The 26,083-nt window shown below is 41.7% G+C and overlaps 1 protein-coding gene across 5 annotated transcripts in view; it reads right to left on the reverse strand.

Annotated features, from left to right (window-relative positions):
• Positions 1-9,290: 9,290 nt before the first annotated feature.
• zcchc9 (zinc finger, CCHC domain containing 9) overlaps positions 9,291-26,083 on the reverse strand; it is a 45,879-nt gene continuing 29,086 nt past the window's right edge. For all 5 annotated transcript variants that reach the window (XM_028804699.2, XM_028804702.2, XM_051929629.1 and 2 more), the window contains exons 3-6: positions 21,331-21,481; positions 20,429-20,521; positions 14,561-14,629; positions 9,291-9,747 (exon numbers count right to left, since the gene is read on the reverse strand). In XM_028804699.2, the coding sequence (XP_028660532.1) occupies positions 9,635-9,747; positions 14,561-14,629; positions 20,429-20,521; positions 21,331-21,481 (426 nt within the window). In that variant the 3' untranslated portion in view covers positions 9,291-9,634. The remainder of the gene's footprint in view (positions 9,748-14,560; positions 14,630-20,428; positions 20,522-21,330; positions 21,482-26,083) is intronic.

A 26,083-nucleotide genomic window follows, 5' to 3' on the forward strand; every position in this document is an offset into this window, starting at 1 on the left:
TTCCTTGTCTCCACTTGGTATTTGCTGAAATTCTTATATTTTCCCCCGTGCTTTTTCCATTGTCTTTTCACAGAAGGCTGAGCTGAAGGGCTATTTATATTGATTTGCATATTCAAAGAGGCGTAATTCTGAGAGGAGTTGGGGTGGGACAGCAGGCGCGTGCACAAGCGTTACTTTTCACGCTGATCGGGATTTATGTAGCAGAAGAACATGGAAGTTTGCGTATGCACAGATTCCTGCATCTGGATTTTTCTGTGCGTACACACATTCCCGCTTTTGTGCTTACGCCATGTTATAGTGTGAGTTCTACACACGACATTATACATGAGGCCCCTGCTCTGTTCAATGCTTGCATGGACTGAGTGTTGGGCAGGATCACGGGGTTCAACGGCTGTGGGCATCTTTTGGTGATGAGAGATTCACTGTTCTTGACTTTGTGGACAATGACATCATCCATTCTGCTGTTGCTAAGTTACAAACGCAGCAACCTGAGGCGCTTGTGCTAATCGCTGGAGACTTTAACCATGTGATGCTGGACAAAACATTACCTGCCTTCTCCCAGTATGTGGACTGTAACACCCGGGGAAATAAGACTATTGATTTACTGTATGCAAATGTTAAAGACGCATACAGCGCCACCCCGCTGCCTGCGCTTGGGAAAGCAGATCATAACCTGGTTCTGCTTAAGCCTCAACACAAACCAAAAGTGAGGGTCCTACCTGCAACCACACGATCATTCAGGAAGTGGACCCTGGAGGCAGAGAAGGCTCTGAGAGAATGTTTTAGAACTACAGACTGGGATATCCTGCAGGGATCACATAGTGAGAACATTGAGGAAGTTGTTGACTGCACTACTGACTACATCAACTTATGTATGGTCATTTTAGTTCCAGTAAGAACTGTATGCTGCTTTGCTAACAACAAGCCATGGATTACAAGTGACATCAAGGGCCTTTTGAACCAGAAGAAAATGGCTTTCAAAGGCGGTGATCAGCATGAGCTCAAGCGCGTGCAGAAGGAACTCCGAGTCCAGCTTAGGGCGGCGAAGGAGCAGTACAGGAGAAAGATGGAGCAGAAGTTGCAGAATAACAGCATGAAGGAAGTGTGGGATGGGATGAAGATCATCACTGGCTGCAACTCGAAGCAGGGTACCACCATCGAGAGAGACGTGAAGAGAGCAAACTAAATGAAACAACTTCTTTAACAGGTTTGACCACCCTAACCCACTCTCACTCTCACCTCGGAGTACTGCACCCTCCACAAATCCTTCTGCTGATACCAGCATAGGAGAGACATCCCCACCCATAATTACAACAGCGCAAGTGAGCAGAGAGCTGAAGAGACTTCTTGCCAGCAAAGCAGCGGGTCCAGATGGAGTATCTCCACGACTGCTGAAGGTCTGTGCATCGGAGCTGGGTGGTCCTCTACAGCGCATCTTCAACCTGAGCCTGGAACAGGGGAGAGTCCCGAGACTTTGGAAAACAGCTTGCATCACTCCAGTCCCAAAGGTATCACGTCCTAGTGAGCTGAAATGACTTCCGGCCTGTTGCTCTGACATCACATGTGATGAAGACCATGGAGAGGCTGCTGCTTCACCACCTGAGACCACAGGTTCAACACGCCCTAGACCCTCTGCAGTTTGCATATCAGGAGAAGGTGGGAGCGGAGGATGCCATCATGTATATGCTACATCGATCCCTCTCCCACTTGGACAGAGGCAGTGATGCGGTAAGAATTATGTTTCTAGACTTCTCTAGCGCCTTCAACACAATCCAACCTCTGCTCCTTAGGGACAAACTGACAGAGATGGGAGTAGATTCATACCTAGTGGCATGGATCGTGGACTATCTTAAAGACAGACCTCAGTATGTGCATCTTGGGAACTGCACATCTGACATTGTGGTCAGCAACACAGGAGCGCCACAAGGGACTGTACTTTCTCCGGTCCCGTTCAGCCTATATACATCGGACTTCCAATACAACTCGGAGTCCTGCCACGTGCAAAAGTTCGCTGATGACACTGCTATCGTGGGCTGCATCAGGAGTGGGCAGGAGGAGGAGTATAGGGACCTAATCAATGAGTTTGTTAAATGGTGCGACTCAAACCACCTACACCTGAACACCAGCAAAACCAAGGAGCTGGTGGTGGATTTTAGGAGGCCCAGACCCCTCATGGACCCCGTGATCATCAGAGGTGACTGTGTGCAGATGGTGCAGACCTATAAATACCTGGGAGTGCAGCTGGATGATAAATTAGACTGGACTGCCAATACTGATGCTCTGTGTAAGAAAGGACAGAGCCGGTTATACTTCCTTAGAAGGCCGGCGTCCTTCAACATCTGCAGTAAGATGCTGCAGATGTTCTATCAGACGGTTGTGGCGAGCGCCCTCTTCTACGCGGTGGTGTTCTGGGGAGGCAGCATTAAGAAGAAAGACGCCTCACCCCTGGACAAACTGGTGAGGAAGGCAGGCTCTATTGTTGGCATGGAGCTGGACAGTTTGACATCTGTGGCAGAGCGAAGGGCGCTCAGCAGGCTCCTATCAATTATGGAGAATCCACTGCATCCACTAAACAGTGTATTCTCCAGACAGAAGAGCAGCTTCAGCGACAGACTGCTGTCACTGTCCTGCTCCACTGATAGACTGAGAAGATCGTTCCTCCCCCAAACTATGTGACTCTTCAATTCCACCCGGGGGGGGTTAAATATTAACATTATACAAAGATATTGTCTGTTTTTTTACCTGCATTATTATCAATCTTTAATTTAATATTGTTTTTTGTATCAGTAAGGTGCTGCTGGAGTATGTGAATTTCCCCTTGGGAATAATAAAGTATCTATCTATCTATGATGTGGTCTTTGCAGAGTCAATGGAGGATTTGATCAGGGTTCTTGAGAGACTGAGTGAGGAGTCTGTCTGGGCTTGCTTGTGTCCTAGATAAAAACCAAGATCCAGGCCTTTAATGACCTCTTGGGCACAGCCATCAGCAGTGTGTTTGCCTGTGGAGATAGTGTCAACCTTGTTGAGAAGTTTACTTATTTCAGCAGCACCATTCATGTCTCTGATGACATTTCCATGAAATCAGTAGAAGGGGTGGTCATGAGGTTGCTGGAAATGGGTGTGTGGCGCTCCCGATATCCTTGCAAAAGGACGAAGGTCCAAGTCTTTAGAGTCCTGGTGCTTCCCATATTGCTATATCGTTACAAGACATGGACATTATCCAGTGACCTGAAATGAAGACTGGACTCCTTCAGTTTTGCTGGTTTGACTTTGTGTTGAATGAGCAGTTGCTCATGTAGTCCTGAATGAGGCACATTACCTGCATTGTGAGGGAGTGTGATCTGGCCCGCAGGCCAAGGGGACGCACATATAAACACCTGGCTGCAGCAGATAGATGATCATTTCCAGAGGGTGAGACTGGACTGCGTGTCTGCCTGGGGGTTGTCAACCAGCATCCCAAGGTGTTTCATTGTGAGGTGGGTGTGGCAATGTGCTGTACCAGTGTATGCTCCCCAACCTGATCTGACCTGACACTATAAAGAAAAACATTATTATGATTAAATAGTCTTTTAATTATTTCACAGAATAGGACTTGAGTATCAAAATAGTTCAGTTTTTCTCCCCAAATTGTGACAAGAAAAATGAAAAAATACTGAAATCTGATCTTTTTATGGTAACTAAAAACCCCACAATTCAAAAGTTCAGATCATTAAGCAGACATTGACAGGAAAACTGCTGTTTTCCTTTTCGTGTTCTGTTCATTGCTTAATTTTCAAATTTTCTGAATTGACATCTTCAACAACCAATTTCAATATTTTTGCTACTGAGTCTATCCAGTCAATTTCTTGGCCGATTTGATTCTTAGGCTGAGCTATGGCTCTCCCATATATACAGGTTATTTTGTTTCTCATGACCAAAAGGAAGGATGGGGAAAAAAAAAACAATATAACATCTTACATATATTCCAATACCTGGACAGGATGCCAGTTCATCACAGAGCGAGCACACACCCCCACACAATAGTGCCAATTCACTTAACCTGTATGTCTTTGGACTGTGGAAGGAAACACATCAGACACATAAATAAAGGGGGAAAATATGCAAACTCCACACAGGAAATGCCCAGGATGTGAATATTGGTCTCTCTGTTACAAGGCAGAAGTGATAACCACTGCACCACCATGCCATCCCTATTGTCATTCCTTCTATAAGCAAGTCAAAATAAAGACTTTTACAATTAAAATTTATAAGCTCAGTCTCATGCAAAATCATTTTTCTGTACTCCTGTATATTTTTATCATTTAATAATGTCAATATATTGTTTTTGAATATTTCATTCAAATTACAGGTAACCACAATACACACACACACACACACACATATTTCATAACTTGCAGGACAACATTTGTTTTGAGAAAATTTGTCTCCTGAGTACCTTATACTTACCGAAAGAACATCTCACAGAGTTTGGCCAGAGCTCTGGGAAGGTGCTATAAATACATATGTTTAAAATAAATGGAGTATTCTTCATGTTGTCAAACTTACATGTTTTCAAACCCAATCTTAATATTTTTCCTAAATCAATCCAGAGCTCAGTTAATTTAACTACAGATATTTTTACTTTGTCCACACAACATAACATACTTATTAATTTTCAGCAATTACTTTAACAATGTAAATGGCATCAGAAATACTTCAATAGACTAAACAATTACATCTTTATTGCATAACATTAAATTTATATAACTACAGTCAAAGTGGGTCCACACTCCCCAGGTGTGCACACACACACACTTATAGCACGGCAGTCTTAAGACATTTCCTCCTGTGTGTGCATATAGATATACCATGCCCAAAAAATGCAGCACTCACCTGATTTTCTGAGAGTGCAGGGAACTTTTTTTTTCTCTCAGCATTTACCATTGTAAAACAGGTAGTTGTGTTTACTGCACATTTCTTATGATACTGGCATTCTATTTAAAACCAACTGAGAAATTTAAAACTGAGTAGTTACATTGTCAATCACAATGGCTTATTGAAAAATGCCCACTTTAAATTTTTTAATGCAGTCAATCCAGGGGTGAATTGTAAATAATAATAATAATTCATTACATTTATATAGCGCTTTACTCAAAGTCACATGTTCTAGGAGATGCTTTAGGTGTGTAAACTTTTTACATGATCATTATCAGAATAGCAGACTTTAATTCTATTCCAGTCCTGGTGTCCAAAACATTTGCAAATATTGCAAGTAATTGGGACTGGTCCAGTCAGATAGCATATGGGGTCCATGCGTGATATAGAGTGTTGTATTACACATGCTCTTCCCTTATACCTGTAACCATTTCTCTTAAGGGAACTTGGAATTGTGATTCATAACTGCTTCCATACTGAAGTTCAGGCTCAAATAAGAGTTTGATAAGTTGCTGGTAAATTATTATCACATCTTGGATTTTCTAACTTTCTGTGAAGGAACTTTAACTGCCATCATTGGCCCATGCCTACTTGTACTCTGGAACTTGTAACCCCATTTCGAGGACATAACCCCTGTCTCAAAACTCTAATTCTGCAGGCTTCCTATTATTAACTTAAATACTAAAGTGGACGAAGGCTCAAAAGAGTCATTCCAGCAACAGCACTAGCCTCCAATTTTTGTATCCTTTTTATCACCCCCAAGAGTCGAAGCAGCCATGGACTTTACCCATGTTGGCGACTAACTTAATCTGATAGGACTTTCAAGGAGCACATCCTGCTTCTCACTAATGATCCTGGCAAAACCAAATTTTATTTCAAACTGAGATTTTAGGAACAATGCTGTATAGTTTTATAAGCCTCAGTCCCCCTGCAAGTTTTGATTGCACACTTGCTCATGTCTGTACAGGTAATCACAGACAGCACTGATGATGCTATGTGGAAGTCATACCATCTGTTAAAAGACTTGTTCCTTATGACCTTGTTAAGTCTCCATTTTCTGCTGTTGAATGAAGTTGTAACTGATCAGATGCCTACCTGATTACATAATGAACGAGAACTTGCTGGCATGTCAGCATTGAAGATTTCACTATTTCTGACCATATCAAAAACTCCATTGGTCACAATGATGTCCCAAACAAGCAGAGAACCTCCACTGTGCTTCACTGTCCTGTTGACTACAGACACTCATCCACATAGCACTGTCCAGCTCTTTTAAAGCAACACTTCTTGAGCCAAAACTTTCATATTCTGACTCTTCAGTTGAGAGTACTTGCTGCCATTGTTCAGCACCTCAATTTGTGTGTCTTGTGCTTAATGAGGGACTTGTTCCATTATAGGAGCCTTAATTTTACTTTTCTAGGCATTTATCTTACTTTGTGTTTTTTAAACATTATTGTCAATGGAAGGAAAAAATTGGAAGTGATAGAAGGCAACATTTCAAATTCAACTGTATAATATTTCCTCATTCAGCCTATTCTAATGAAGTGGAAGGGGGTTCTTCCACAAATTCATTTTGCTTCTCTTGGATACCAATAAAGGAGTACTTGACCCAGAATTGAAAGTTTCAATCAAGTAAAATGCTTACAAATTTATATGTTTCATAGCTTTGTACATAAAGCTTGATTAATTCTTAAAGAAACTCACTGGTATGTAGTTTAATGCTGTGGTTAAAGCTTCATCTAGCACATCCAAGGCAAGTAGTTCATTAAAGTAGACCCACTGGAGATACACAGGTCAGTAAATCCATCCATCCATAGATTAATAAAACAAAACTACATAACTTACATTTCAAATTTTCAAATGTTCAAAATGGAGCTAGTTTCTAATTCGAAAACTAGAGAGCAATCATTCAACTAGGGCCTATTTAAAATTTAAACAGCACTAAAGAAAATTGGTAGCTGTTTATCCACAGAGTGTTGAAAGTAAATTAAAATCATGGACCTGTATTTATATGTCACAACTGATAACATAACGGTCCCAACCATCACAGTCACATGACTAAAGAAAACAAGGCGTTAACTAAACATACCTTTTTCAATATTTACCCTATTATAAATAGAGAATGGAAACAAATGCTTGGTGATTTTGGATTTTTTTTCTTTTGGTAATGTCAAGTTATTTTTTTTGTTAAGTCTGTATGTTAAGCCATAGGGGGTCAGCAATTACTAAGTCATTAGTTTCTGACTTCTATTGGTCAAGCTTGTAAAGGCTTCTGTTACTTGACTTAAGAGTTTGGATTTTATGGCATTCTGAACACTTGTTTCGGTATTTGTGACCACACCTTGAAAGTTGTATAATGAGTTCACCTACATCCCTTGACCCAGAGATCAACAGGTGGATGGAGAAAGCTGCTTTTAACCATGGCCTAACCTTCCAAGATAGTGTGGGGAAATGAGCAGCTCACCACAGCCACCAAAATGGTAGTGTACAGAGCATTGCATGGGCATTTCCTGGAAGGACCACATGCCGAACAAGATCGTACAGACTCTTTTTACAAAGACTCCTTACAAAGCGATATCTGTGGTGGCTGGGCCATGTCCACACTATGCATGATGGTCACATTCCTAAAGACATCTTATATGGACAGCTTGTCACAGGATTCTGGCCCACAGGGCACCCACTACTGCGATATAGTGAATTTGCAAACGTGACCCTGAAGACTGCTGACATCAGTGTGGACACATGAGAAGAGACAGCTGCAAACTGCTGTGCCTGGCGACAGGCTGTACGCATATGCATCACCTTTGCCAAAGAGAAGAGAACCCGACTGTGGTCAAACAGAAGAGCAAGGAGGAAAATTGCAGCAGCAGCTACCCAACTGAAACCACCAGCAATTGTCTGCAGCAGATGTAGCAAGGACTTCCACTCAAGAATGGGTTTCTTCAGCCAAAGCCTATGCTGCTCCACACTCAACTGAGTCCTAAACTGGGCACAGCCATTGTCTACCCGGACAGATGGAGCCATCCTACCTCCTCTTGCCCCCACCATAATCTTTTTTGGAAAGTTGCTGCCTAAATTTAGGGTTAATGTCTCTTCCTAGTGCTATTTACCTGGACAATTTGTAGCGGGGCTACACAGTAATAGTGTTGTCAATGTTAGTACTGTGTGCGTTTTGTTTCCATCGTCCAGTTTGCGGTTTAATGTGTGCATCAGCAAATGTCGTCCCCGTAAATAAAAGGGGGGATGAATGATGGAGGGAGACCACAGCCCCTTAATTATGGAAGGCACCTGTGTATAATAATCAATTGCATCCGGCACAGGACTATATAAACAATCAGGAGGGAACAGAGGAAAAAGAGAGGAGAGAGAAGGAGACTTTCATTTTCACGACCACGAACCATCTGCACCTGCTGTATTCCACATCGCGCATTTGCATCCAGTTTGTTTTTCATTCCACCAGACTTACTCCAACACCCTCATCACGAGAGACCCCGGGGTCGGACTTCATCATCCACCACACGGCAAGGATTCACGGTGAGGCTGTTCCATTTTGTTCTGGGAAATACAAACACTCCACATATCAGTTAACCAGTCATCTGCATTCAGGACAATTGTTACTTGAACTCAAGTTCACGACCATTCATTTCCATATCTCATTCATTTTTGTTATTTGTGTTGTTTGTTATATGTTACAAGGGCAAGGGAGGGTTTATTGTGTGTATATATATATATATATATATATATATATATATATGGTGTTGTCACGTTCTTGCTTTGGTGGAGGGATACTTATGTATTTTGCTATTTTTCTTGTTATTGTTTCATTTAATATAATTAATCACCTATTTTTACATATCTGTATTTGGCGTGCTTGATTAAACCATCGATTGTGGGGGAAATTTTCATTTGTTAAGAGGTATGACTTGTTATTTAGATTCAGCTCAGTAGTTTATCCAGGCCACAGGTCTTGGAGGTGTAGCTGCCGGCCGGGTAAGGGGTCGGCCGTTACAAATTTGCACACAAATCATTTTATCAAATAAAATGTTAGATACAAGCCAGCCTAAAGGTTTTCATATAAAGTAGCTATAATTTACTAATACATAAAAACAGGAAAATAAATCAAAATAGATATTCTTTGATGCATTTGGAGCTGCGCACATTTAATTGCTGCTGGCAAAATGTCTTTTGATTTGAACAGTATTACAGTAAATATCTTTTCACATAATTTAAAGGCCTTATATCGATATAGTATGCACAGATAGGATTTTGTGGACTTCTACAAAAGCTGACTATTGACTAATAAAAGACAAATACTTTATGCAGATTTTACAAAAGGCACAAATTCTTTTAAGTTAATTGATACGTTTTTGTCTCTGGTATATTTCATCTTCTTGCTTCCACAAACCCTGCTGCACAAAGCATTTGAGAATGTCAAGATAAGGTGACAAGTACAACAAAAGTTATACATTTTCCTAGAAATTTTCTGATATGACTATACAAGGATGCTGTAAATTATTCTAAAATTTCGTTATGGCAAGTCACTAAATGCCATTCACTTAAATTTAGAGAAAATTCAGTGGCTGCTTCATTAAATGCAGCCTACACCTGGGGTGTGGAAGATCTGTTTGGTGGTATAATAAAGGCAAAATGTACAATCGTGAAAAATTCCAGTTAAGCTTTTATCCACAGTAACATAAAAAAAAAAATCCTTAATGGTGAATCAGAATGTCACAATTTTCTGTCCTTTGGTTTTCACTTTATTCACAGGCCCTGGAATATCTTCATGATCAGCACTCATTTGATTTGACCATCTTCCTACTGTCACAGAATTTCCTAATTAAAAATGGAAAAAAAAAAGCAAACACAGAAATAAACACATCAGACTTGAATATATTTAAAATGAAATACAGGAGAAAATAACAATGATTAAATTGTGCATCCAAAATAGAGGCATTTATCAAATTATGTTATATATATCTCTGAATTACAACTACATTTTATGCTTTATTGATATATTTCTTAACACTACAACCAACTCTATCTTTGATTAATTTTGAAATATTATTTAAATACCAATAATACCACTCTTAAAAATAAATTCAGAAGGCAAAAAATAAGCTTACCTTTATTAAGCTATGACACAAAATACAATTTTATTACCCTATTATAATTATCCACTTCTGACAAAACAAAGTACAAACATATACATTTCATGCTCTAAATAACAACTGAACACATTATATGTGCAACTGGTGTTATTGGAAAATTAAAACTATAGGCTGTGACAATGGTGGTCAAAAAAAGCAAGAAATCAAAATCATGCAAACAGGAAAATATAACTGAAAGAAAGTTGATACTACTACTGAACTTTGTGAAAGTTCTCTCTGAAAGGTTCCTTCCAACTTGGACTGAAGTATAGGAGAACTTCCACCTCGAGTGGAGTAACATACAGTGGAACCTCGGTTCACGACCATAATTCGTTCCAAAACTCTGGTCGTAAACCGAGTTGGTCATGAACCAAAGCAATTTCTCTCATAGGATTGTATGTAAATACAATTAATCCGTTCCAGACCGTACGAACTGTATGTAAATATATATATTTTTTAGTTTTTAAGCACAAATATAGTTAATTATACCATAGAATGCACAGCGTAATGATAAACTAAATGTAAAAACATTGAATAACACAGAGAAAACCTTGAACAACAGAGAAAACTAACACTGCAATAGTTTGCGCTATAGTGCTAGGAACCGCTCGCTAAAAACACTTTTTTTAATGAGTTTTAAGCACAGGGAAAAAAATGAACATTTGAAAAATCCGTAATTTAACAAACCACCAAGAAAAGTAACATTGCAACAATGCAGGCTACGAACCCGATCACTGTAAATAGAACTGAAAACAAAAACACGCCTTCTCTACCTCGCTCGCTCGCTCTCTCTCCCGCGCTCTCCCCCCGCCTGTGTGTGTGTGTGTTTTGCGAGCCTGGAGCGCCTGTGTCTGTCTCTCTAGCTCGCCCGTGTGTGGCCTCTCTCTCCCCACTAACAACCCCCCAATACCCCCCCACCCCCAAACCGCCTGTGTGTGTGTGCGTGCGTCTCTCTTTTGCGAGCCTGGAGCGCCTGTGTGTGTCTCTCTAGCCGCACTCCTGTGTGTGTGTTTGCGCGCGCGCGCGCCTCTCTCTCCCCCCAAATGTGTGAGTGTGCGTCTCACTTTTGCGAGCCTGGAGCGCTTGTATGTGTTATCACGCTAGGGTCACAGATTTGCACAGAGACACAGGAGGTTGTAGAAAAAAAGGAACTTTATTCAAAGCACTGCAAACAAACATTTGTCTCTTTTCAACAGTTTAAACGTGCTCCATGACAAGTCAGAGATGACAGCTCCGCCAGGAGCAGAGATTGTCTGAGAGAGAAAGAAGGAGTAGCAAGCAACCTATTTAACAAACTGAAAGAAGCCCGTGCAGGCTTTTTAAGAAGGCGGAGCACCGCGCGAGAGGCATATTACGCGACAGAGCCGGCCAGAAGGGAAAGGAGGAATGTGAAGGTAGTCTGTCCATGTTTCTTAGGGGTTTTCCCAGGGGCGTCTGTATTCTCTGAAGGTGCGATCACCTTCGCAGCTCACAGTGTGTCTCTCTAGAGCGCTCCTGTGTATGTGCGTGCACGCGCCTCTCTCACGCGTGCTCCTGTGTGTGTGTGCCTCTGTCTCTCGGGCTGCCTCTGTGTGTGTGTGTGCGTCGCGCTCTCTCGCTCGCTCCCTCTCTTGCTCGCTGCACAGGAAATGCACAGGGAGAGACTGAACATGAACAAACCGAAAGGGAACCTGGGTTGTTCGTATACCGAGTGTGTGGTCCTGAACCGAGGCAAAAGTTTGGCGAACTTTTTGGTCGTAAACCGAGTTGTACGTGTACCGAGACGTTCGTGAACTGAGGTTCCACTGTAATTACTAACAGTAAAACTCCTGGGGGAGAGAAGAAATTGATGGTAGAGATAGTCAATAATGCTCTGTGAGCCCCTCCTCATCATGAGCAAAAACAACATATTCTTTGTATAATATGCAACTGTCAAAGCCCTCTAGTAGTGAAGTGAAGCCAAGGTTTCTAGCCTTCAAAATTTTCTGCCCATATATACAGTGCACCCGGAAAGTTATTCACAGCGCATCACTTTTTCCACATTTTGTTACGTTACAGCCTTATTCTAAAATGGATTAAATTCATTTTTTTCCTCAGAATTCTACACACAACACCTCATAATGTCAACGTGAAAAAAGTTTACTTGAGGTTTTTGCAAATTTATTAAAAATAAAAAAATTGAGAAAGCACATGTACATAAGTATTCACAGCCTTTGCCGTGATGCTCGAAATTGAGCTCAGGTGCATCCTGTTTCCCTTGATCATCCTTGAGATGTTTCTGCAGCTTAATTGGAGTCCACCTGTGGTAAATTCAGTTGACTGGACATGATTTGGAAAGGCACACACCTGTCTATATAAGGTCCCACAGTTGACAGTTCATGTCAGAGCACAAACCAAGCATGAAGTCAAAGGAATTGTCTGAAGACCTCCGAGACAGGATTGTATCGAGGCACAAATCTGGGGAAGGTTACAGAAAAATTTCTGCTGCTTTGAAGGTCCCAATGAGCACAGTGGCCTCCATCACCTGTAAGTGGAAGAAGTTCGAAACACCAGAACTCTTCCTAGAGCTGGCCGGCCATCTAAACTGAGCAATTGGGGGAGAAGGGCCTTAGTCAGGGAGGTGACAAAGAACCCGATGGTCACTCTGTCAGAGCTCCAGAGGTTCTCTGTGGAGAGAGGAGAACCTTCCAGAAGGACAACCATCTCTGCAGCAATCCACCAATCAGGCCTGTATGGTAGAGTGGCCAGACGGAAGCCACTCCTTAGTAAAAGGCACATGGCAGCCCGCCTGGAGTTTGCCAAAAGGCACCTGAAGGACTCTCAGACCATGAGAAGGAAAATTCTCTGGTCTGATGAGACAAAGATTGAACTCTTTGGTGTGAATGCCAGGCTTCACATTTGGAGGAAACCTGGCACCATCCCTACAGTGAAGCATGGTGATGGCAGCATCATGCTGTGGGGATGTTTTTCAGCAGCAGGAACTGGGAGACTAGTCAGGATAAAGGGAAAGATGACTGCAGCAATGTACAGAGACATCCTGGATGAAAACCTGCTCCAGAGTGCTCTTGACCTCAGACTGGGGCGACGGTTCATCTTTCAGCAGGACAACGACCCTAAGCACACAGTCAAGATATCAAAGGAGTGGCTTCAGGACAACTCTGTGAATGTCCTTGAGTGGCCCAGCCAGAGCTCAGACTTGAATCCGATTGAACATCTCTGGAGAGATCTTAAAATGGCTGTGCACCGACGCTTCCCATCCAACCTGATGGAGCTTGAGAGGTGCTGCAAAGAGGAATGGGCGAAAATGGGCAAGGATAGGTGTGCCAAGCTTGTGGCATCATATTCAACAAGACTTGAGGTTGTAATTGCTGCCAAAGGTGCATCGACAAAGTATTGAGCAAAGGCTGTGAATACTTATGTACATGTGATTTCTCAGTTTTTTTATTTTTAATAAATTTGCAAAAACCTCAAGTAAACTTTTTCACGTTGTCATTATGGGGTGTTGTGTGCAGAATTCTGAGGAAAAAATGAATTTAATCCATTCTGGAATAAGGCTGTAACATAACAAAAGGTGGAAAAAGTGATGTGCTGTGAACACTTTCTGGATGCACTGTGGTGAAAACAAGTCAGCAAGCAGTAACCTATTGGTGAATAAAGAAACGTTTGTAGGATAATTTTCAATTAGTGTATGGGTAACAACATTCTTATACGAGTCAAAGGTTTTATAAATCTCAGTTTGCATGTTAATGTTTACAGAAGATGAAACCAACAGAATTCAAAATCAAATTCAGGGAATTTATGACAAAACCCATGGAATGTATGTCGGATCAAATCCATAGAATTTAAAATTCAGTTTGTCTGTAAGATGATTTTATAAATGGATATATATTACCAATAAAATACCAGCACAGCTGTGTTTGCGGTTTTCAGTTAAAATACTATCCATGATGGTCACATGGATAATTCAAATAAAAATAGTAATATTTTACATTTAAGCATTTCTTAAAGATTTTGAAATATATGAGCAACCTAAAAATTACCAATCAAATTACAAAAGTGAAATTTCCTACTATCCATTTTCCTAACAACTTTACTAAATTCAGGGTCTTAGAAACAAGTAGAAACCTTTCCAAACCTTTTTTGTCAAGTAGGTATACTATACTGTCAGGTGTCACAGCTGGTTGTTCTGTTTGAGTGCTTTTGCTTACTGAGTGGTATGAGGATTTTTTGCTTACTGATGTGACATTATCTTACAGTTTATGTAAATATACTTAATGCCAAGCACAGGCACTTGTACCTTATAATATGCATCACACAGGTATTAATTAGTGTCCCCGTAGTGATCACTGCACAAATAACAGCAGCAGAGTGACATAGTTACATTGTCAGCTTTTTCTGACATTTTAAAGAGCTTAATGCCTTATTGGTGAAGATAAGTTTTCTTAAACAATACATTAAAGACATCTTAAAGACACAGCATTTAGAAAACTAGACTACACATATTAAGAAATTCAATGTACCTGAGCTCCGATTTTCTGGACAGTCCTTCTGGAAGTGCTCTACTGAACCACATACTCTACAGCTGCCACCTATTTGAACAAAGATATACTTTAGAAATACTGGCAAATATCACTTAAGCACACTTTTAAAATTGTGTTGCCATTTACAGAGTGCTTGAGACAATGACATTTCTTGTTACTATGGATCAACATAAGGAATATACTGTAAATGCTCACAGCCCATTTGCTTTAGCCTCAAACTTACCTCTAAATTAACACTTAAACTGCTAATAATACATTCAGACTCAATAGTACCAAAACCTGTCTCTATAATTTTAATCGGCACTTATAGTATGCACGATATTCAATATTTGTACACTGTAATAAAACAGTCCCTGCCACAGTTAGATGAAACAATGAACCTATAGACATTGTTGTGTCAACTATTACAGTTTTCTAAAAGGCACAGATATTGAATGTGCTTTGCTGTTTCTGCAAAGAAGAAAATAAAAAACATAAAAAGGGTTCTGAAAAAGTGACAGAAGCCGATTGATTTGAACAGAATCATAATGAGAAATGGTTTTAAACTTCAAATTATAATGATTTCAATCATTACATGGGTGGGTGTGTTAATAAATAGTTAATGAAACCCAAGTAGTAAATTGTCACCATTAACATTAACTTGCAAACTAATAGAACAATCTTTAAATGAACAATGGTGGCAATAATGAAAGTATTTTTCAAATAGTAAGTTAGTCCTATGAATATAATTGAAAGTCAAACAAAATGACACCTTTTATTGGCTAACTAAAAAGATTGCAATCCTATGTAATGTAAATACAGTCCTATGAATATTAATATTTTCTTTTCCTTCCATGTCCCAAACGTATGCATGCTAGGTTAACATGAAACTCCTCATTTACTCAGTGTTAGTGTTCTTTTAATTTGACAGAAGGATGAAATCATACTCTTATCGGCAAAAATGTGTCAATTTATCACACTAATGGGATAAAACACTGACATTTAATCTCACTCTATTTTTCAAGTACATAAGCAAATCTCCATAGTAAGACTGGTTATACTATATGCATAACACATATAGAGATTAGCCCTTATATTTTCAGGAAGGCTTTTAAGCAATAAAATGTCATCAGACATTAATTGAATTAAACAAGACATTAGACAATAATTCAATTAAAACATTACTTAAATCTACACAAATATGCATCTTAAGTTCTAATGGTTACATAAATGTACAATCAATGAAGTACATATAGAGCATTAATATGCTATTTTTATAATAAATTATTAAACAGTCTGATATATTCAGATCTCAAATACTAAAAAAAAATTCAGAGTTGATATTTTTTTCCCAGAACAGTAGCCTTCTTTTCTTTTGTTCGTGTACTCATGGAGCTTTGTTGCAGCTCAGTCCTGATGTACCCTTCACACAGACACAATCTTTGATCAGTCAGAGCTGAAGCAAGCAAAGCATTGTGACAAGTGCTTGTGAACAATGCAAACACATGTGACAAGTGATTTCAGCATAGAATTCTTGCTTTTCCACATTCGCTTTAATTACATAATTTTATATACAGTACTTAGGAATTTAATATAAATTAGCTTTCTAGTGCTCCTATCAGCTGCTGTTGCAGAAATCATCCAAGTTTGTAGTATGTGGAGTACTTGATTTTAATTTGAGATTCCTATCATATAGTAATCTATCTATCTATCTAATGTATGTTTCATATTAACCTGTTTATTTACTGTAAAGTCTCAAAAACCAAAATAAACACAAACAAGCAACTTAAGCACTTGAACCCGAATCATATGCAACTTAACCAAGGGATGAGTCAGGCAAATGAGGACACACATTTACGGAATGGGGTAGGAAAAAAATAAAAACTGCTCAAATAAAAAATGCAGTGCAAAATCTTCAATAAATAAATAATCCATAAAAGTCAGTGAACATGTGTAGCTTAAAAACAATCCCATAAATAAACCATTAAAAATGAAGCTAAAATCATAGAGCAGGAAAATCTTTAAAATCACATTCCCCAGCACGTCCTTTTAAAATTCATGTCTCCTCTGCTAATCCCAAACAGGATCTTAGAAACAGGGGAGATGCCTGCCGACAGACACAGCTATCCTTTTCCAGGTTTGGGGCTATACTGCTCCATGACTCCCAGTAGAGTGCCCCATCCAAACCTCTTCTTAATGTGGCTTGGGTCCTTGCAGTCATCCTCGGCCCTAACAGGGATCCCCATCCAAGCCTCTCCGACTCCCGCTGTCTTCTCAGACTTATGCAAAAGCAAGCCACATGTTACTCTGTATCCATAGCGCTCAGTGAGAGTAACTCTCTTCAGACCTGAGCATCAGCCCCTCTTTCTACCAAGGGCTCTCCTCCCGGCTGCCTGCATCTGTCACTTGCTCGCTCTCTCACGTACCAGCTCTTCCTTATCCCTGCCTTCTTCTCTCCTATCTTTTAACCTTTCTTCTTTGTTTCCTTTCATTTTCTTCCTTCTCTTTTGTCCTTCCCTCACTGTTATGCAAGCTTCTCTTATACTGCATCTCCTAACTGGGTACGAGTGTGAAACAATGATGCTCCCTCTGAGTTGCTAATGAGGCACCTGACTGACGCACAGATTCACACAAGCCTTCACCATCAACCAGGAACCCCAAGTGTCACCAGGGTAAAGTCAACCAGGCCCAATCAGAGCCAGCACGTCACAGGGCACAACTATTTAAAAACTCGCTCTATGCCACTGACCACTCATTACAATGCTTCACAGAATATGATTTACTAATCTCAGCAGTAGAGCTAATGTTTACGGTGTTGCAATTACGAGAATGTATAAGCGATGTATTTGCTGTAAAAAGTCAAAAAAATTGTTTCTACATTCCCATTGACAATGGATTACTAATGTTAGAACTGAGGCAGAGATTCCAAAACACCATGCAGAAAAGCTAAATGATACTTGTTGTCAATATCAGGTATAACTTGTTATAAAAAACACTGTAACACTGCATTGACCACCAACCCCACCCCAATTTCAGTGGACTAAAGTCTTATACTAGAATTGAGTGGCTTAAACCAGAGAACAAAAAAAAAATTGTCTTCCAAGTGGCACATATGTACAGTAAAAACAGTATGTACATAATCTTTCATTTTCCTGTAAAATACTTGTAGGTATGAATACTAATTTAAATACTACACTCTTAAATTCTTATTCCATATAAATCAATCAACAGTCTGTATTTCAGTACATCACAGTACAAACCAAATACTAGCTTAGCAGACCCTGTCTCACATTGCACTCAGCACTTTAGTAATTTTAATCCTGTAACTGAGCAGGAAGTCTTAAGTTTAATTTCTAAAATGAAGCCCACTACTTGTTCCCTAGATCCAGTGCCAACAAAACTAGTAAAAAGTGCAATGGATGTTCTTGCAGCGCCTATCCTAAACATTATCAATAGTTCATTATTGCATGGGACAATACCTGATACACTAAAAGTGTCAGTCATTAAACCATTACTTAAAAAGTCAGACCTTGACCCACATATACTAATTATAGGCCTATTTCAAATTTACTGTTTCTCTCTAAAATACTAGAAAAAGTAGTCGCCAGTCAGCTTCAGACACACCTTACGCATTACAATTTATTTGAGAAATTCCAGTCTGGTTTTCGCACTGGTCATAGTACAGAAACGGCAGTAACACGGGTTGTAAATGACATTCTGATATCCTCTGATGAAGGAAACTCCACTATAATTATGTTGTTGGACTTAAGTGCAGCGTTTGACACCATCGACCATTCTATTTTACTGTACAGGCTGGAAAATGATGTTGGGCTTACAGGCACTGTGCTCGCTTGGTTTAGTTCTTACTTATCAAATCGATTCCAATATGTACAGAAATGTGCTGACAATACTCCATCATTATACACAGAAGTTCAATATGGTGTCCCGCAGGGCTCAGTACTGTTTTCACTGTACATGCTTCCACTGGGATCTCTCATTAGGAAACAATGTTAATTTTCACTTATATGCAGATGACACCCAGTTATACCTTTCATTTAAATCAAATGAAGTGTCTCCAATGTTGTCTTTAATTAGTTGTGTTAGCGAATTAAAGGAGTGAATGAATGAGAACTACTTGTCTTTAAATACAGATAAAACAGAGATGTTAATTGTTGGAAGGAATGATGCTGATCACAACAATATTTTGTCATCATTTAACTCAGTTGGAATCCCAGTCAATTTTACTGAATCAGCACGCAATCTAGGAGTTATCTTTGACTCTAGCATGTCATTTAAAGTGCATAATACAAAGTTGTCCAAAACATGTTTCTTCCATCTTAAAAATGTTAGGAAATTAAGGCGCTTTTTAAATAAACAGGATTCTGAGAAACTAATTCATGCATTTATCTCTAGTAGGATTGACTACTGCAATGCGGTGTTCACTGGATGTTCAAACTGTTCTTTATATAGCCTCCAGTTAATCCAAAATGCGGCTGCAAGAATTATTACAAGAACAAGAAAATACGAACACATAACTCCAGTTCTTAAATCCTTACACTGGCTCCCGGTTAAGTTTAGGGCAGATTTCAAAATCCTTCTTTTAACATATAAAGCATTAAATGGTCGAGGTCCGGCTTACTTGTCTGAACTTATCATGACTTACAAACCTGAGCGCACATTAAGATCTCAAGATGCCGGTCTGCTTATGATTCCAAGGATTAATAAAATAACAGTGGGAGGTCGAGCTTTTAGTTACAGGGCCCCTAAACTGTGGAATGGTCTGCCTGCTACTATAAGAGATGCCCCTTCAGTCTCAGCTTTTAAATCCCGGCTGAAGACTCACTACTTCAGTTTAGCATATCCTGATTAGAGCTGCTGATTAACTGTACAGACTGCATCTCTGTTGTTAGTCATCCATCCATCCATCCATTATCCAACCCGCTGAATCCGAACACAGGGTCACGGGGGTCTGCTGGAGCCAATCCCAGCCAACACAGGGCACAAGGCAGGGAACCAATCCTGGGCAGGGTGCCAACCCACCGCAGCGTTGTTAGTCATTAGCACTTAAACATAAGTAACATGACAGTTATAATTGTATACTAACCCTCACTTATTCTGTTTTTCTGCTCGGTACTCAAATGTGGCACTTGGTGCCACGGCCCACCTGCCAAGTTGTTTTGCCTGCCTAAGGAAAAGTCATCCCAGATGGAGGATCGCAGGAATCGTGGGAAAGAGGGGTCCTTTCATCGGATTGGCTGGCCCAGCACTGTTTCAGCCGTGGAATGGCCAAATGGGGGAGGCAGCTTGAAGGATGAGGTCTCCAGGACTCTACACAAATCCAAATCTTATTATGGGATATATCATCTACTGTTAAATTCTGCTCTGTACTTCTAAAATTTATATTTTTTATTTCTTACTATATTGAGGAATTGTTCTGTTCTGTGTACTGCACTATATTGTATTAACCCCCTTCTTTTGACACCCACTGCATGCCCAACCTACCTGGAAAGGGGTCTCTCTTTGAACTGCCTTTCCCAAGGTTTCTTCCATTTTTTCCCTACAAGGTTTTTTTGGGAGTTTTTCCTTGTCTTCTTAGAGAGTCAAGGCTGGGGGGCTGTCAAGAGGCAGGGCCTGTTAAAGCCCATTGCGGCACTTCCTGTGTGATTTTGGGCTATACAAAAATAAACTGTATTGTATTGTATTGTATTAATGAAGATAGACAACAAGAGAAAGTAGAGACTCCATACTTGGAATAATATATAGAAAGACAATGACTGCTGTAATAGTAAAACCTTACTAGTCTTAAACACAACATCTGTCTTTAATCCTGTGAACTGAAACACTAACTGAATCAAACCATTCTCCTACCTTGTGAATATACCCCTTTAGGGTTATCAGGACATGATCTTGAAACGTGTCCTGATGCACCACAAATGAAGCATTTAGCAAATGGAAATTCTCCTACAAGAGAATAAAAGTGAAAACGTGAAGTGTACATGCTTAGTATATACTTATGCAAAATTACTTAAAGCAAAAAGCTACTGATATAATGTAAATTTGGTAAACAATAACAAAAAAAACAACTTATTAAAACTATTGATATTTGGAAACTAAAGAAAGTGATTTCAGTGGCATATTAAGGGAATATTTAGTGGCTTTTACAGTAATATCTCCGGAATTTAAAATTTGAATATTATGTTTCTTCATAAAATCTAAACAATTTTAATCCTTTCAGGTGTTAATAATATAAAATACTGAAGTAGAATCAATCACAATTATATTAATAATAAGACCTTCAAAACAGCATTCCATATTCTTAGCCCAATGTAACAGCCATTCATTTCATATAGCTCTAAATGATAATAAACGTTTGATAAGTGATTTTTAACTTTCACATAGATATTAAATATTACATAGATGTAAAGTTTTGGGTACCAATTGCTTATTTGATGCAGCCAACATAATTTCATATGAATTTTCTAAACAACTGTTATGGCGGTGACCACTCCAGTCATAGTACCTTGACAATGACACTATCAGAAAATGCCTTTGCTTTTTTGTGAAATACTGTGATGCTCTACTACTGTATATACTTCAGTCCCTGGTACAGATTTTCTTGCAGATTTCCTATAATACCCCGGTTACAGCAGTGATAATATCAAAACAGAATTTAAACATAACGTGAACAGAAAAAGTGGTGTGAAAATGTTTTGTAGGATATTTTTACTACTTTAAAGACAACTATTTAAATCAATTTTTCACTTTCTTACCAACTGCAGGGTCTATTTTTGCTCTGCATCTATGGATTTCATGTTCAGTAGATCCACAACGGTAGCAAATTCCTCTTCCCAGGTCCTGATCCTCTTCTGCCTGTGGACAATCAGCTAGGCCATGGCCAGTTTTTCTGCACTTGAAACATATCTGTTTTCCCATCATAAAAAGAGGAGGTTAGGAGGTGTAGATGGCAAACAAAAAACAGATAATTAACAAATGCAGTCATAGAGAGAAAAATGTAATCTTTACTAGATGGATGCATTTCTTGTGTTTAGAATAGCTTTTGTTTCCCATGTGAATATTCTAATTCTTGAGTTGACTATATGGCTGAATCTTTCAATCCTAAATTTAAAGTATAAAAATCTAGGCTGGGAAAAACAAACACACAATTTTCTGACAGGGGAATTAGCTCTGAGGTATTTATGGTGCAACAAAAAAAAATAAAAAACAACATTCCTGATGCATATTTTACCATCTCTAAGAGAATTTGCCATAATACAGACTTTGGCTGTCTTACTTGCTTCTGTCTCTCTGCAAATAATCCCAGTCTGGCTCAATGATGCTGAGATTGTCACTCTCTGGGGCCATACCATCTGTTGCATGATAGATAATTACCGACTGTACTTCTCAGCAATGTGGGGTTTAACAACTTTTATCAAATCACCAGCTGAAGTTGCAGAAATGCAGCCCCAACCCTATAGGGAACCTCTACTGTGCATCACTGTTACCTACAGATATTCATCCATGTACCATTCTTAGGCCCGCTGGCAGACAAACTGCACTCTGTTAGAGTGGCTTTGTTGTAAACAAGAAGAGCACTTCTGATAAGACTTCTCTGGAATGTAGATGGGTGTCCCAGTGGTTTCAACCAGTTCTGCACCAATAAAGTTTAAAATAGAAGAAAGCTTAATGTATTGCTCCTTTGCTTCACTCAGTTTCTGTGGCTGACCACTGTTTTTCTGGTTCTCAACCATGATTGCTTGTTTGTGACTCTGCAAAAGAGCTTGAGCTGAGCACAGGAGCAAAAGTAGCGGGTGTTTGGAGGTGTAGTTCCTTGTACTTGTTTTTGTTATCTGTATTTGAACTAGCATTGAGGAGGCAGGGTAGAAAGCAGCAGTAACTGATAATGGCATCTATAACAATAAATAGTTAATAAGTAACTGAAACAGTAATTCTTTAGTTAAAGCCCATGACTGACTTCAAAGCAATAAAGGCAAACGTTAAGATGCCTGATCAGGCACTAGGGGCTGTAGGAGCAGATAAGATAGTAAAAAATTAAACTACCAGCAGATACTCACTAAGTAAGATTTATTTATTTATTACATCTTGCCTGAAGAAGGGGCCTGAGTTGCCTCGAAAGCTTGCATATTGTAATCTTTTTAGTTAGCCAATAAAAGGTGTCATTATGCATGGCTTTTCTCTTTATTTAAGATTGATTAGTTCTTAGCCCCCCTTCTCATGGGCTCACCACCTATGGGAGGGGCCAAGGAGGTCAGGTACAGTGTGAGTTGGGTGGTGGCCGAAGGCGGGGACCTTGGCGGTCCGATCCTCGGCTACAGAAGCTGGCTCTTGGGACGTGGAATGTCACCTCTCTGAAGGGGAAGGAGCCTGAGCTAGTGCGCGAAGTTGAGAGGTTCCGGCTAGATATAGTCGGACTCACCTCGACGCACAGCTTGGACTCTGGAACCAATCTCCTTGAGAGGGGCTGGACTCTCTACCACTCTGGAGTTGCCCCCGGTGAGAGGCGCCGAGCGGGTGTGGGTATACTTATTGCCCCCCAACTTGGAGCCTGTACATTGGGGTTTACCCCGGTGGACGAGAGGGTAGCCTCCCTTCGCCTTCGGGTGGGGGGACGGGTCCTAACTGTTGTTTGTGCGTATGCACCGAACAGCAGTTCAGAGTACCCACCCTTTTTGGAGTCCCTGGAGGGGGTGCTAGAGGGCATACCTTCTGGGGACTCCCTCGTTCTGCTGGGAGACTTCAATGCTCACGTGGGCAATGACAGTGAGACCTTTAAGGGCGTGATTGGGAGGAATGGCCCCCCCGATCTGAACCCGAGCGGTATTTTGTTATTGGACTTCTGTGCTCGTCACGGATTGTCCATAACGAACACCATGTTCAAGCATAGGGGTGTTCACATGTGCACTTGGCACCAGGACACCCTAGGCCTCAGTTCGATGATCGACTTTGTGGTCGTGTCGTCGGACTTGCGGCCACATGTCTTGGACAATCGGGTGAAGAGAGGGGCGGAGCTGTCAACTGATCACCACCTGGTGGTGAGTTGGCTTCGATGGTGGGGGAGGATGCCGGTCAGGCGTGGTAGGCCCAAACGTGTTGTGAGGGTCTGCTGGAACGTCTGGCAGAGCCCCCTGTCAGAAGTAGTTTCAACTCCCACCTCCGGCAGAACTTCGACCACATCCCGAGGGAGGTGGGGGACATTGAGTCGAATGGGCCATGTTCCGTGCCTCTATTGTTGAGGCAGCTGACCGGGAGCTGTGGCCGTAAGGTGGTCGGTTGCCTGTCGTGGCGGCAATCCCCGAACCTGTTGGTGGACACCGGCGGTGAAGGGATGCCGTCAAGCTGAAGAAGGAGTCCTACAGGACCCTTTTGTCCTGTGGGACCCTGGAGGCAGCTGATAGGTACCGGCAGGCCAAGCGGAATGCGGCTTTGGTGGTTGCTGAGGCAAAAACTCGGGCATGGGAGGAGTTTGGGGAGGCCATGGAGAACGACTTTCGGACGGCTTCGAGGAGATTCTGGTCCACCATCCGGCGTCTCAGGAAGGGGAAGCAGTGCAGTGTCAACACTGTATATGGTGGGGATGGTGCGCTGCTGACCTCGACTCGGGACGTTGTGGGTCGGTGGGGGGAGTACTTCGAAGACCTCCTCAATCCCATTAACATGCCTTCCAATGAGGAAGCAGAGCCTGGGGGACTCAGAGGTGGGCTCCCCCATCTCTGGGACTGAGGTCACCGAGGTGGTCAAAAAACTCCTTGATGGCAGGGCCCCGGGGGGTGGATGAGATACGCCCGGAGTTCCTCAAGGCTCTGGATGTTGTAGGACTGTCTTGGTTGACACGCCTCTGCAACATCGCATGGACATCAGGGGACAGTGCCTCTGGATTGGCAGACCGGGGTGGTAGTCCCCCCTCTTTAAGAAGGGGGATCGGAGGGTGTGTTCCAACTACAGAGGGATCACACTCCTCAGCCTCCCTGGAAAAGTCTATTCAGGGGTCCTGGAGAGGAGGGTCCGTCGGATAGTCGAGCCTCGGATTCAGGAGGAACAGTGTGGTTTTTCGTCCTGGTCGTGGAACAGTGGACCAGCTCTATACCCTTAGCAGGGTCCTGGAGGGTGCATGGGAGTTTGCCCAACCAGTCTACATGTGTTTTGTGGACTTGGAAAAGGCATTCGACCGTGTCCCTCGGGGAATCCTGTGGGGGGTACTCCGAGAGTATGGGGTACCGGCCCCCCCTGATAAGGGCTGTTCGGTCCCCTGTACGATCGGTGCCAGAGCTTGGTCCGCATTGCTGGCAGTAAGTCGAACCCGTTTCCAGTGAGAGTTGGACTCCGCCAGGGCTGCCCTTTGTCACCGATTCTGTTCATAACTTTTATGGACAGAATTTCTAGGCGCAGCCAGGGCATTGAGGGGGTCCGGTTTGGTGGGCTCAGGATTGGGTCACTGCTTTTTGCAGATGATGTTGTCCTGTTTGCTTCATCAGGCCGTGATCTTCAGCTGTCTCTGGATCGGTTCGCAGCCGAGTGTGAAGCGGCTGGGATGAGAATCAGCACCTCCAAATCCAAGACCATGGTCCTCAGCCAGAAAAGGGTGGAGTGCCCTCTCAGGGTTGTAGCGAGATCCTGCCCCAAGTGGAGGAGTTCAAGTATCTCGGGGTCTTGTTCACGAGTGAGGGAAGAATGGAGCGTGAGATCGACAGGCGGATCGGTGCGGCAACCGCAGTAATGCGGGCGCTGCATCGGTCTGTCGTGGTGAAAAAGGAGCTGAGCCGCAAGGCGAAGCTCTCAATTTACCAGTCGATCTATGTTCCTACCCTCACCTATGGTCATGAGCTATGGGTAGTGACCGAAAGAACGAGATCGCGAATACAAGTGGCTGAAATGAGTTTCCTCCGCAGGGTGTCTGGGCTTTCCCTTAAAGATAGGGGGAGAAGCTCAGTCATCGGGAGGGGCTCAGAGTAGAGCAGCTGCTCCTCCGCATCGAGAGGAGTCAGATGAGGTGGCTCGGGCATCTGATCAGGATGCCCTCCTGGACGCCTCCCTGGTGAGGTGTTCCGGGCACGTCTAACCGGGAGGAGGCCCCGGGGAAGACCCAGGACACGTTGGAGGGGACTATGTCTCTCGACTGGCCTGGGAACGCCTTGGGATTCTCCCGGAAGAGCTAGAAGTGGCCGGGGAGAGGGAAGTCTGGGCATCTCTGCTCAAGCTGCTACCCCCCGCGACCCGACCTTGGATAAGCGGGAGACAATGGATGGATGGATAGTTCTTAGCAGTCTGGAGGTAGGACAGTTAAGTGGGCAACAGCATAAGGGTTTATTAATATGGGGGAATACAGACAGTGCGAGTGGAGTGCTTTTAAATAAGAAATAAGACGAGCGCAAACTTACAAAAACAAAATTAAATGTAACCTCATAGAAGTATAGACAGTAGGCAGTTGAGAAAGAGAGAGAATGGTACAGGAGCAGGGGACAGAAGATTTAAAATAGCTGTAGCAGTTCTATAATCTATTTTTGTTGG

Source organism: Erpetoichthys calabaricus, chromosome 7 (genome assembly GCF_900747795.2).
Source record: "Erpetoichthys calabaricus chromosome 7, fErpCal1.3, whole genome shotgun sequence".
NCBI classification, from domain to species: Eukaryota; Metazoa; Chordata; class Cladistia; order Polypteriformes; family Polypteridae; genus Erpetoichthys; species Erpetoichthys calabaricus.